This window comes from Desmodus rotundus, chromosome 8, assembly GCF_022682495.2.
Source record: "Desmodus rotundus isolate HL8 chromosome 8, HLdesRot8A.1, whole genome shotgun sequence".
Taxonomy (NCBI): Eukaryota; Metazoa; Chordata; class Mammalia; order Chiroptera; family Phyllostomidae; genus Desmodus; species Desmodus rotundus.
In genome coordinates this window covers 129,280,766-129,295,313 of record NC_071394.1, presented here as the reverse complement: position 1 = coordinate 129,295,313, position 14,548 = coordinate 129,280,766, and the positions used below count along the sequence as shown (strand labels likewise).

General features: G+C 36.0%; 1 protein-coding gene across 6 annotated transcripts in view; it reads left to right on the top strand.

Annotated features, from left to right (window-relative positions):
* The window catches only part of SETD2 (SET domain containing 2, histone lysine methyltransferase), a 93,303-nt gene that overhangs the window by 53,630 nt on the left and 25,125 nt on the right, over nucleotides 1-14,548 (top strand). For 3 of the 6 annotated variants that reach the window (XM_024566076.4, XM_053929395.2, XM_053929394.2), the window contains one exon: nucleotides 1,704-2,366. In XM_024566076.4, coding sequence (XP_024421844.2) covers nucleotides 1,704-2,366 — 663 coding nt within the window. Of the gene's footprint in view, nucleotides 1-1,703; nucleotides 2,367-5,067; nucleotides 5,351-14,548 lie in introns of all 6 variants that reach the window. The other 3 variants (XR_011651502.1, XR_008427463.2, XR_008427462.2) reach the window with 2 other exon arrangements.

The window sequence follows — 14,548 nt, the reverse complement described above, 5'->3', positions numbered from 1 at the left end:
AAAAAAAGGATATATATGTTTATTGGTTTTAGAGAGAGAGGAAAGGACAGAAAGGAGGAAAAATTGATTGGTTGCCTCTGTATGTGCCCCAACCAGGGATTGAACCTGCAGCCTAGGTGTGTGCCCCGACCAGGAATTGAACCCACAAACTTTTGGTGTACCGGGATGACGCTCCAACCAACTGAGCCACCCAGCCAGGGCCAACTTGCTTGTTTCTTAAAACCACTATACTGATTGTGTAGCTTGGTGATCTGTGATAATATCAGAAATAATGGATTTAACATTATATTTGCTGCTGGTATTATTTTTAATACCCAGTGTCATCCCCACTATAACCTTTACATACACCTTGCTAGTAGTGACTTTGCCCTGTGGTTTTTCTGATAGTATTTTTTTAAGGTTGGTACTACATAGCTGGGAACTAAGAGAACAAGATATAATATCATACTTAAGTAAAAGATCCATTATGTTGCTAAAAACCATAGTTTTCCACATGGAACTTAAATTCTGGGGTTCTAAAAAAGTTGTGAGGAGCTGAATTGTGAATGATAAGAGCAGGAACATTTTTAGGAATAAATAAGTGTTTTAAAAGATCTAAGTAAATGTTCAGTAGCAGCATTTTTAGTGGAGTTGTGATTTATAACTTCCCATGAAGTAAACAGTGTTTCCTAACTTGGTTTAAATGTAGTTCTTCCTTCCTCCCTTCCTTCCTTTCTTCCTTCCTTCCTCCCTCCCTCCCTCCCTCACTTGAGGACATGCCCACTGATCTTAAAGAAGGGGGAAGGTTGGAAGGGAGGAGAGAAACGCTGATATAAGAGAAAAACATTGATTGGTTGCCTCTCATGTGCACCCTGGCTGGAACCAAACCCACAACCTAGGCATGTGTCCTGACCAGGAATTGAACCCACGACCTTTCAGTTTATAGGACAACTCTCAAACCAACTGAGCCACACCAGTCAGGGCTAAATATAGTTCCTTTTAATCATAATTTCTAATATAATCCCAAAGTTGTTTAATAATACTCTTGAAAAACAAAAACAGAACAAAACACGGGAGTGGGCAAGTTAGTGATTGTCTTGCCTTCATTCTTCTCCTAGGAGATTTGGCAATAAGCAGAAGTTGGGAAAACTTTGGGGTTTGTGGGGTGTGCTTTGGAAGAAATTCTTGGATTTTAGAGTGGGAGGGTTGATTATTTCTGAATAAAGAAAGAGTCTTTGCTAGACAGATATCTATCAAAGGGTACAAAGAGGTAAGTAAATATATGCATTTTTTTGTGTGTGTATGTGAGACATCATTTAAATGTATGTTGTTGCATAGTTCCCATGCCTATAACAGTCACTTGGGAAACTTATTAGAAAAAGATCCCCTAGGTAAGGTCTAATATATGTATTTTAAAAAATCTACTCAGGTTTGAGAACTGGTAGGGAATATTAATATTAATCAGTCCTACCTATATGATGTCGTGAGCAGTAACCTACTGCGTATTTTATTCTTGCTGTTGAGTCTTATTAAAATTTTTCCTTCCCTTCTGTAGAAAAATAATATGACATTTAAATCCTTTTGTGGTTATAGAAACTTATGTCTTAATGTAATAAGACAGTAACAGAAACCCCCACTGCTCCTGCAGAAATTATCTGACCCCCATCCAGAGGTTTGAAGAGTCATCTGTGATTTTTTTTGTTGTTGTTGTTGTATTTAATCAGATTATAAAGACTTTGGAACACTTACCTATTCCTACTAAAAATATGTTGGAGGAAAGCAAAGTACTTCCAATTATTCAACGTTGGTCTCAGACCAAGACTGCTGTTCCTCCATTGAGTGAAGGAGATGGGTATTCTAGTGAGAATACGTCACGGGCTCACACACCACTCAACACGCCTGATCCTTCCACCAAGCTGAGCACTGAAGGTGACACAGACACCCCCAAGAAGCTCATGTTTCGCAGACTTAAAATTATAAATGAAAATAGCATGGACAGTGCAATCTCTGATGCTATCAGTGAGCTAGAAGGCAAAGATGGCAAAGAGGACCTTGACCACTTAGAAAACATCCCTGTAGAAGAAGAGGAAGAGTTACAGTCACAACAGCTACTCACACAACAGCTGCCTGAATCTAAAGTTGATAGTGAAATTGCTGTGGAGGCCAGTAAGCTACCCACATCTGAACCAGAGGCTGACATTGAAATAGAGCCTAAAGCGAGCAATGGCACAAAGCTAGAAGAACATATTGCTGAGGAAACACCATCCCAAGATGAAGAGGAGGGTGTATCAGATGTGGAGAGTGAGAGGAGCCAGGAACAGACAGATAAAACAGTAGATATAAGTGATTTGGCCACCAAGCTCCTGGACAGTTGGAAAGACCTAAAGGTAAGGAAACATTTTTTTATTTTAGTCTGAATTACTTAGGTTTAGAGTTGCATAAACTTTAAGTTGAATTATCTACTTTACTAGCTATACATTGAAAAACGGAATAGTATCTTACTGTCAGGTAATTATAAATGTCTCAAACATCTTTAAACCTTGGCAAGAGATATACCAGCCAGACTAATATGCAAATGTCCCCTTTTCCTCATTTAGAAAAGTGTATCACAACAGGGAATTTAGTTATTCAAGTGCTCTTTACATTGAAAACAAAAGCAAAAAATTCTTTGTGTAACATTTGTATGATTCTCCATTTGAAAATTCTGTGTAAGAGTCTATATAAGAAAAAAATGTTTAATTGGAAATTAATTTATTGGGTTAACTGAAAATTAATTAAAAATTTAAAAACTAACTGGAAAACCAAGGTAATTTAGCATTTTTTCAGCAAAAATGATTTGATGTAAATTTCTATTCTAGTAAAACAACTTTATATGTAGCTAGTTGGTATTCACTTCTAATACTGTGTCTGAAATAGATCTATCTTTGCATGCCTATTTCTTTCCACAAAAGATGCTATCTAGAGGAAAAATAGATGTGGGGCCCTTAGGCCTAATATTACATAATCGCCTCTTAAAGGTGTGCAGGTAGCAAGGCGTGTAGAGTTTGCTTTGCAGAAAACCCTGTGTGGCTCTTGGATAAACACAGAAGTGAGTAACAGAACGAGCCTAGGAAAGATGTGGTACATTTCTACTGTAAGTGATCTAGATCTGGGATCCAGGTCTTGAGGATCCTGTGGGAACAGGTTACATTTCTATTTTTCTGTTCCTCCTTTCTTCTGCCAGAGGTGAAACAACCAGATAAACCAGCAGTACAGATTTATTTGCAGCAAGATGGATACCTGAATCCTTCTATCCCCAATTATGACTACAAAGTTCACCTATTAAATCCTGCGATTTGACCCCTATGGAACTGGCCTTACACTGAGCAAAATGAGTAGCTGGTTGTTTGTTCACTGTGCTTATTTTTGGAGTTTGCAATTTGCTGTGTTGAGACCCTTCTTTAAGTATGGTGTGGTTTCAGCTCATTTATCCATTTGAGCTCTTATACATGCTACTTTTTCATCACTTACAGTTCAGCATAAACTCAGCCTTACTAAGCCTTATGAAATCTGACCTTTTTATAAATCTAAAAGGAAGGACTCAGAGTGTAAATCTGCCTATGACACAATATATGAACTATAGGACCTGGAATTGCAATTAATGGAGAGAGATGCTGGGTCAGTCACCTGGGTGGACCTTTATTTAAAGCCTGCCTTATTCCCTTGAAGAAGTCTCTCATATTTAGAGACTGCTAGCAGATCCTGTACTGTGGTGGCTCATTATAGAAGGTCGAAATGGAGACAAGTACACAGGTGGACTAGATAAGCCCTTATAATTTTATATAAAGAGAGTGGAGTTATAGACCTAGTTGTTCACCTTTGCCCAAGGAGTCTCTGGTTGACATAATTTAAAAAAAAAAAGACAATCATCATAATCCTTTAAAACCCTGTCTCTTCTTAAACTCTGGAGAAAGTGAATGCTTTTGTTTATGTGGTAGTTTTTTATTGTAATTGTAATGCTATGAATTATTCTTGAGTCCTACAAAATTATTTCTTTCCCTGCTTGTTATCCTCCCTATTTCTATGTGAAAGATTAAAGCAATTGCACAGTACTATGTAGTTTGATGGTCCTCTTGATTTGAAGTTTAAAATTCTATTCATACTTAAAATATATCCTTCTTACTCTGTATACTTTGGGTTTATCCTGATTCTTAGCATTAAGGAAGCCATTAAATAAAATCCTCTTTCTTCAAACTTTACTTTGCTCTGGAATCATTATCCATCTAGAATTACATTACTGAGAAATGTTTTTGCTTAACTGAACTGTGATGTTTTGTTACACATTGGTGCTGGGGTTTTTAATTCATCTGTTGTTCTATTAACATTTACAAGGGTTCTGATTTCAAAACTATGGTTATGGTTGTCCTTAAAAAAATACTTAAGCATCTAACAGGAACTCTGAACTTAGGAATCCATAATTTGAACATTTTCTAAAGAGAAACACATTGACATGATGTGATTACTATACAGTGTATCCATACTATCCGGCATCAAAAGAGTTAACTACTTCTGTCTGACTTCCACCTATGTGTTCAAGTAAACATTGGCGGGGAAAGAAAATGTCGTATACACTCAATCTTAGCACCTGTTGCTAAGCAGTGTTAGTTGCTGAAGTTAATTCTGAGATCATACTAAAAAACATTGATCTGACCTTGGGAAGTCATTTTGTCATCACTGTGCCTCAGTTTCCTCCTCTGTAGGCAGAGATCAAAATGAAAGCTCCCTGAAGGAAAAAACAAACAAACAAACAAAAACATTGATCTAAGATTGTGGTTATGTTAGCCACTCCAAGCTTCCCTGACCTTTTGGGGCCACTTTAACATTGCTGGACATTTGTTCCAGTTGGCCTTTCTGCACACTGGATGGAGTGAAGAACTGAAAGAGGTTGCTTCAGATTCCTTAATCTTTGTTTTGCTGTGAAGGCAGACTATAGGGATCATCAGTAAATGAAAAAGGGTGGGAGGGAAGGGAATGAAGCTTCATGAATTACTCTTTGTCCTCCCAGATCTGATGATGATCCCTCTTGTAACTTGAACCATTTCCATCTAGCTTCTCAGGGCAGCAAGGAGCTTGTTAACATCACCAGCTGACCATGTGTCTCCTTTTCTCAACTCCATTTTCAACTTCGTGCTGAAGAAAAACAAGAACCTAGCGTGCATTCTGTGAAGAAACAGGAAGATGGTTGGGAAGTTGGATGATGCATGAAAAATATAATAGGTGAAAAGAGGACAGAGGTGGTTAACTCACTGGCGCCGGCGTTATTTTGGTGTGTCCATTGCCGACAATGGATGTCGTTCTGGGAAAATCCCGACTCCTGGCAAGAAAGGATTAAGTGAGCTACTTTTTCTATACCTCTATACACAGGACCCCTGCCTTGCCTTGGCTCCACAAGGCTTACACATTTTGTCTCCTAAAGTAGACCAAAACAAGAAACACCACCTCGCACATTGCTACACATGAGCATGTCTTCACTTTCACAAGCAAATTTACTGGGCTACATTTTCAGCAGGGACATGTGCATATATTTCTATTTGCAAAAGGAATTGTTGTACATCACCCTTCATGCTGAAAATATACCCAAGACCTCACAGGGCAAAACAGCTGGTTATGAGTGGTGATTAATTATACTTGACTGGAAAATCTTCATTCATTTGGATCATGAGAGAAAGAGGTAAGGTCCCTGTGGATTTCGCAGTTTCAGTTGTAATTAAACACCCAGGAGACTGTGATGGCTAGTGATTCCAGAGCCTGTCTTGTAGACACTTAGGTTATAGGATGTGCATCTGTCTTTATAATGAATTCCAGGCAGTTACAGTTACACCTGAATTAGATGATTTAGGGAGAACATTCTGTACATGTAATAAGCTGGACTCTTCTTAATGACCATTCTTATTCTTATCTTCCATCTTTCTCTCCAGACATTATCTTTAATGCAACAAACATTATTTTAGAAAGTTGAGCATTAAACTCTCTACAGAAATAAAATGTTGAGTTACCTAACTGAAGAGTTGTGAGTCACTGCTTGGAAATGTGATCTGTAACTAATATTTTATGTAATTATGGCCCCTGGATTTCTGTAATAAATTTCAAAATCCTTAGTAGAGAGAATTCTGTATCCATAAAGATCAGTATTGGTTATCCTTTTCTTTAAAATTTGGAATCACTCCCCAAGAACATTGAAGTTTTTTTATGTCCTTGGTAAATGGCAAATGCAGCCTTAAACTTATTAGTAGTCCCTTTTGTTATTATTGGATAATACTTTAATATAAATCATGGGTTGGCCAAATCTGCAGCACAGCCTATTTTTATAAGTAAATTTTTTTAACACAGCCACATTTATTCATTTACATACTGTCTGTGGCTGCTTTGATACTGCAGTGGTGGAGTTGAGTAATTGCTTCAGAGACTGGATGACAAACAAAGCCTAAAATATCTACTTTCCTGCCCTGTACAGAATAAGTTTGACAACACCTGATCTAAACAGTAAAGTACAGAGTTTGGCTGCTCTCAACATTCTAATATTGAGTGAAGTCATTTTGACAATTCTTTTGGGTGAGCTCTTAACTCTATTTCCCTAAAGACGTAATGATCATGTTTTTATAGGACATGAAGCTAGCTTTTTTTTTTTAATGACTGTGTAGGGAAAATTACTTTATTTGGATGTAAGGCTATCTGAGAAGTGGGAGAATATATACATTACTGGGCTAGAAGAGACCTTTAAGGAATACTGTTTTCCCTTAGGACTGTAATCAAGTTAGTTGGAAATGAGAAATTTTTTAATATAGATAAGTTGTTATAATGTAGTTTTATATGTAATCACAACTTAAAAATACAAATTATCCTTCTTAAATTTTTTAAAATTCTTAAATAATTTTAGACATACTAGAAAACTGCAAGCATACTCTTGTATATGTATTCTGCAAGTAATACAATTTAGTGGCAAACGTAGAAAAAATCAGTCTTAAAAATTTTTTAAGCCCTTGACACAGATCCTCCAACTTAACATTTTACCACATTTGCCACATCATTTGCCATCATTTTTCCTAAAAATTTTTAACTTGTTTTTAAAGAGTAAGTTACAGATAAGATGCCTACTGCCCCTAGTATTTCAGTGTGTACAAGGGTATTTCATAAAAACAAGGACATTCTTCCACATGACTTCAGTAGGCATATCAAAATCAACAGATTATAGTGACAATACTATGTATTTAATCAACAGACTTCATTCAAATTTTGCCAGTTGTGCATATAATGTTCTCTATAGCAAAAAAAAATTTTTTTTTCTATTCCAGACTCCAACTTGAGAGTGAGAGTTACTTTGAATTGTATTACTTTAATAATCCTTAATCTGGAATAATTCCTCAGTCTTTCTTTGCTTTTATAAACTTCACATTTTTTGATACTTCTCTTAGAATATTTCTCAGTTTCTTAGAATATTTCTCAATTTTGGCTCATCGGGTTTTCTTTTACTTGGATTTAGGTTATACATTTTTGGTTAGGAATATTACAGTAGTATTCTTCACATGATGTTGATTTGTTCCATTTTTGGCATCATCAACTTTGATCACTTAATTAAGGTGGTGTCCACCAGGTTTATCCAATGTAAAGTTACTGTTTTTCCCTTTCTAATTAAAAAGTATCACATAGGGGCACTTTTGGAAATACATAAATATCCTGTTTTTCCATCAAATTTATCCTTTAGTTTCAACATCCAGTGAATTTGCCTGAATCACATAACTATGATGGTTGCCAGATGGTGATTTTCTAATCCATCATTCCTTTACTTCTATGTTTTTCGGTTGCCATTCTTTCATAAATAAAACCTTTCCCTGCTTTTCCATTTACTTTTTATTCATTGATTTATATCAGTTTAGATTCATGGATTGTTTTTATTCAATTAATTATGATTAATTAATTCCACTATTCAGTGCTTAAATGAAATTGTCCCTTATTTGGGCATTGAGAGATTCTATAAGATCCCTTCCATTTGTTTTTGACCTCTCCATTGTATTTATTTATTTTTTAAAACATTTTATTTATTTTCAGAGAGAGGGGAAGGGAGGGAGACGAAGGGAGAGAAACATCCGTATTAGTGGGAAACATCAGTTGACTACCTCTTGCATGCCTACCCGCCCCTGCCCTGCCACCCCAGCCAGGCACCTGGCCTGCAGCCCAGGCATGTACTCTGACTGAGAATCAAACCAGCAACCTTGTGGTTCACAGGCTGGCATTCAGTCCACTGAGCAACACCAGCCAGGGCTCCATTTTATTTTTTTAATATGCTCTTTCAGGCTCATCTTGTACTTCCTCTTACCCAGCCCTGAAATCGGCATTTCCCTAAAAAGCCCTGGTTCCTTGTGTTGGGAAACAGTGTTTAAAAACCATGATCCAGGCTTTAGATGAAGTCATTGCTGCTGGCATCACTTGTAGGAGCTGTCAGCAGACTGTAAACAATACACACGTATGCATATTTCTGTATGTATGAACGTGAACGTGTGTTCTCATGAAGTACTTAATCTCTCTCATTTCTCTTGCCTTTTCCTTCTGTTAATGTGACACCACACCCTTTCTTGAGTTTCCTTCTGTGACTCTCACTAATGTTCTATTCTGCCTATCCCTTAAAAGGTGGCCGTTCGTTTGTTCTTTTTTTCTTTCTTTTCTTTTTCTTTCTTTCTTTCTTTCTTTCTTCCTTTCTTTCTTTCTTTCTTTCTTTCTTTTTTTCTTTCTTTCTTTCTTTCTTTCTTTCTTTCTTTCTTTCTTTCTTTCTTTCTCTTTCTCTCTTTCTTTCTCTCTTTTTTCTCTCTTTTCTTTCTTTCATTTTTATTGTTATTCAATTACAGTTGTATGTCTTTTCTCCCCATCACCTAAAAGGTGGCATTTCTTAAGGCACCTGAGATTTCTTTTGTCCTACTGGTGAAATAGGTCATATTGTCTCCTGTTTGCCACTTTTAACTCAGGGTCTTGTCTTATCTTGCTTAGACTGGTTTAACTGTCTCCTATTTGTATGTCTTGCTCCCCATTCTTTTCCCCATTTATATTATGTTTTGTTATGCTACAGTGTTTATCTTAAACACAGATGTGATCAATAATCAGAATCTCTAATGGCATCACAGAGACTCCCATTAAAATAACAATGGCTTTAAGTGTATGAGGAACTAAAAAAGTAGGGGTGGTACTTCTATGTTTATCTAATCTTGTTCAATAATTTCATTTAAACACTAAGTTCATGAGTCACATTAGGCTGTTTATTTATATGCAGGGTGGAGCAAAAGTAGGTTTACAATTGTGAGTATGCAAAATAATTCTTATTCTTATTTCTTATTATTTTCCATACGAACAACCATAAACCTACTTTTGCTCCACCATATGTTAACCTTTCCATGTCCTTGTTACGGTCATGGTTAGGTATGTGCTGTTCTCTTTGCTTAGAATATCCTTTCTTTTCTTTGTATCATTTTTTTTAATCTTCCTTTATTCAGAGTTATAGTTGTAGTTCATCCTTTGTAGTGCTCTGTCCTTTTCTGTATTTCTACACAGTGGAAATAATCTTAACAGATTACTTAAATTACTTGTGTAAAGTCTTGTTTCCCTTCACTGGACCGTGAGATCTTCAAGGGCATGGACCATAAGTTACTTTTACATTATTGTATCTTCATAGTAATGGTTATAACAGTAAGTTACCTATTAATAATAGTGAATGACTATGTGCCCCCAACAGTCTGTGCTATACTTAGTAGCCAGAGTGATCTTCTGGAAAATGCAGATATGTTCCTCTCATTGTCCTATTTAAGACTTTTAAATGGTTCCCCATTACACTATTAAAATTAAGTTAGTCTTTTCTTAACGAGGCATGCATGTCATGACATAGCCTGGTCTCGTTTATGTATGTAGTCTTACCTCAAGCCATTCTGGCCTATCAGTGGGCCTGTGCTACTAATGTTCATACACACACGTAAACATACTCAATCCTGAAAACACTTTTTTGTTTGTTTAGGTGTCTCTTCTCCTTTCTCCAGGAAAGCCCTTTCTAGTCCTCCAAGACAGAGTATTCTGCCTATAACATCCTTCCCAGTTGCAGCAGATACCATTTCATAACTGTACATTGTGGGGAAGCAGAGACTGCTTCTCTCTTAGTCGCTTGAATTTCCCTAGGGCACTGGGGTCATGTTTTTATCAGCTGCAAATGAAAACAAGTCCATGACGTTGTAATTTAGCTTTTAAGTGACGGAAACAAAACTGGACTCAGGTCTTTTGATTTAAATCCTATATTCTTTCCATTCCTTTTTCTGATCCAACAAATAGTGATTTCTGTATTCTTGTTAGGGAAATCATGGAATTATGGTGAATACTTTTTAGGTTTATCTTAATCTGCTTTTGATTTTAAAGCTATAGTAAGTCCAAATTCATTCTGAAATCGTAGAAACTGTCATTTTAATGTTTTGTTCAAGTACCTTTTTTTCCCTAGTGCTGCAGAGCTTCCAACCTATGGTTCATGGTTGAACGTCAGGACATTTTCAGAAGCTCATGAAATGATGCAAAACTGTGGGGCTTTCTGGGGCAAGAGGTCCATAAATATGGGCAGCTTCTCAAATAGGGATGAAAACCAAAACTGACTCTTCCTACCTTTGGTTTCTTGGGAGCCCAGCTCTCTGAAGTTAGAAGAATGTCTCCCCAGGGGACGCTTCTTTAATTTCTTGGAACCAATGTTTTGTGATTTTTAGTGCCCTAGCCTTGCTCTTCCTTGGTTAAAACTTTTATTCCTAAGTGTTTAATTTTTGTATACTAACATAATAATGTGGTTATTTTCTTGATTTCATTTTTGGCTGGTTCATTGCCAGTATACATAAATTACTTTTTGTGCGTGTTGGTCTTGTATCCTGCAGTTTTGGTGAGCTCTTCAGTAGGGTTTGTGTGTGTGTGTATGGGGGGGGTCTTTAAGATTTTCTGCATATGAGATCATTTCATTTGCAAACAGAGATAGTTTTACTTTTTCCTTTGCGATTTGGATGTCCTTTATTTCTTTTTCTTGCCTAATTGCCCTGGCTAACACTATCAGTACAATGTTGAACAGAAATAGGGAGAGTGGGCATGTTTGTCTCGCTCTGAGTTTAGGGAGAAAGCTTTCAGATTTGATCATTAAGTGTGATGTTAGTTGTGGGTTTTTCATAGATGCCCTTAATCAGGTTGGGAAAGTTCCCTTCTATTCCTGGTTTGTTGAGTATTTTTATCATTAAGGTATGTTGGATTTTATCAAATAACTTTTCCTGCATGTATTTTTAGTGTATCTAAATGGTACTATGTTATCTCATTGCTTTTTTAAAGATTTCAACACTATGTTTTTAAGATCCATCTATTGTGCTGTTTTGTGTCCTTTCTAGTCCTTTTTGTCTGATTTCCATGTTTTGTTTTGTGGTGTGCACCTACATTTTATACATCCTTTTTCTAGTGATGGGCACTCAGATTGCCATCAACGCTCTCCCACTATACACATTGTGGCGATGAACATTTTTTACACTTCCCTGCATGAGCCAATAGGAGAGTTTTGGGGGGCATATAATCCCAGTTGCAGACTTGCTAGGTCATAGTTTCTTTATTTTCTGTTTGACTCTCTTAGCCTTTTTAATGAGAAGTATTTTTATATTTTCTTAGGTCTGAAAAGCTCATCTTCATGTATTTATTTTATTCATTAGGGAGAGAGAAACATTGATTTGTTGTTCAACTTATTTATGCATTCCTTTGTTGATTCTTGTATATGCCCTGATCAGGGGTCAAACCTGCAACCTTGGCATATCTGGACAACTCTCTAACCAACTGAGCTCATCTTCATTATTTCTTAAAATGGTTCCTTTTCTCTTAGGACTCCTTTTCCTGAAGTTGGCTCTTGAACTTTTGGTCTTCATATCTCATACCTCCTCTTTCAAATTTTCTTTTTGTTCCCTCCTGCTCTTCTGCTGCTTCCAGATATGAAAGTGGCAGCTCGCTCACAGTCTTTTTTGTTCTTAGTCTTGCTATCATCTTAGGAAAATAGGAGAAATGGTTTGGTTGACACTTACTCAATTTGATCTGTACTTGCCAACAAGGAAAAATGAAATAATCTAGACTTAGTTTTAAAAAGTAAAGGTTATCATATAATAGATAATCTGATATATATAATAAAAGGTAAAAAATGAATTACATTCTCATTAGCTCAAGAGCAGTCTACATTAGTGTTAAATTTTTATCCTTTCCAGAAAAAGTATTTTTTATAAAGTATTGGTTTGTAATTTTGTTTTGATTCTGTTTTTATAACCTATTTCCAGCAGTTCATTTGGGACATGTTAAAAATGTGCTGCAATGTGTTGCCAACAAACTTCCAATGAGTACTTTTTGAGACTGTTGGATGAAAACATTCCAGTTTAGGCCTACTGAGTGACCTAGTAGGTGACTTGCTCAAGTGCTTTTTAACCAAAAATGGGTATTATTTTTTAAACTGTGTAATTAAAAGAGAACCTTTTTTAATAGAAGATTCTGTTTACTGTAACTTTATTTTCTTTTAAGATTTTACTTATTTATTTTTAGAGAGAGGAGGAGAGAAACATTGATGAGTGAGAGGTACACCAATCGGTTGTCTCTCGCATGCCCCCACCTGGGGACCTGACCCACAACCCAGGCATGTGCCCTAACCAGGAATCGAACCAGTGACCCTTTTTGGTTCACAGGCTGACACTAGCCACACCACCCAGGGCTACTGTAACTTTAAACATAATCTAACTGCTTTGGGGAATTATGATTCATACATAATAAAGACAAAAACATTAGAATCATAGCTGTATAACATTTCTTGAGCTAAAACAGTTTTTTGTTTTAGTATCTACATTTTTTCCAGCTTTATTGTGATATAATTGACATATTACATAAGTTTAAGACGTACAATATGTCGATTTGATACACTTATATATTACAAACTGATTAGCACCATAGTGTCAGCTAATGTCTGTATTACATCATATAATTACCATTTCTTTTTTTGTGGAGAGAACATTTAAAATCTGTTCTCTTGGCACCTGTCAATTATATAATACGTACATACATATATACATACATAAAAATACATAAATACAGTATTTTTAACTGGATTCACTATGCTGTATATTAGGTTCTCAGAACTTTTTCATCTTATACCTTGAAATCTGTACTCTAACTATCACCTCACCTTTCCCCACCCTACCTCCCAACCCCCTAATAGGCACTATTTCTTATTTCTACGGGTTTGGCTTTTTTAGATTCCATATATAAGTGATATCATGTAGTATTTGTCTTTCTCTGTCTTGATTTATTTTACTTAGCCTAATATTCTCAGGGTCCATCCATGTTGTCACAAATAGCAAGATGTCCTTTCTCATGATTAAGTAATATTTCATTGTGTATATATAACACATCTTTTTTAGCCATTCACCTGTTGACAGATTGTTCCCATATCTTGGCTGTTGCAGATAATATTAGAAAGAAGTTGAGAGTGCAGGTATCTCTTTGATAGCCTGTTTTCATTTCCTGTGGCTATTTACCCAGAAGTGGGAATGCTAATGAGTGTTTAATTTTCTTTCAAATCAGCCTGTTTTGTCTCTGTGTACTTTCTCTCTTGACTGTCTCCTACAGTATCACAACCTAAGTTATTATTTCTTAAGATTATCCCAAATTGTGGATCTATTGTGTTAGCTTATTTCCTAAATTTCAAATTTATTTTTATAGCTTTATGTGGTTTCTCTCTTCCACTTGCCCTTCAAGCTCATAATCTTTTTCTATTGCAAACTGGTTCTTCATCTTCAGATGCACATTTCTATTAACAGCTTTATTGTATTAAGAACATCCACCCCTTTTTAATATAAAAATTTGTTTGCCGATTATAGCAATTGCTCAAAAAATGCTTTTTTCAGATAACTAAACTTTCCTATTAGGCACAGTATTGTTGGAAGACAACTTTTTTCAAAATTGTAACAGGTTTGAGTGATATATCTTCATATTTTTTGCAGGTGTTTTTAAAAATAACCACTATTTCCTCCTGGTTATTTGCACAAAAGTAAAGATTCAATACATGATCTATTTTGAATGCCCAGTTGTTGAATTTATATACATACATGTATTAATATAAGCCTCTATCATATTCTAAATGCTGGATAGTTCACTTACAATAACTTTCCAAAGCTTTTCCATCACTCTTTCAGGAATTGTTAGGTCTTCAGCACCCACTATGGTACAGTGTACGCTGCAGGAGATCTATGAGATGTGTGAGACAGGTTTTAGAATCTTGAATCTTAGACCCTCCACAGTCTTGGTCTTCAGCATTCTCTTCTGGTAGATAATTATGAGACCTTGTACATCTGAAAAATGCCTTTGTTCTATTCTTGCTTGTTTGGCAGACCCTATAATTATCATTAAGAAATAAATTTTCTTTTAAAATGTTCAAGATACCATTGCATCGTTACCTAGCTTCCATTGTTGTTGCTGAAGTCTGGTGCCGTTTCAGTTCCTCTGCTGTGGTAGGTACTTGAGC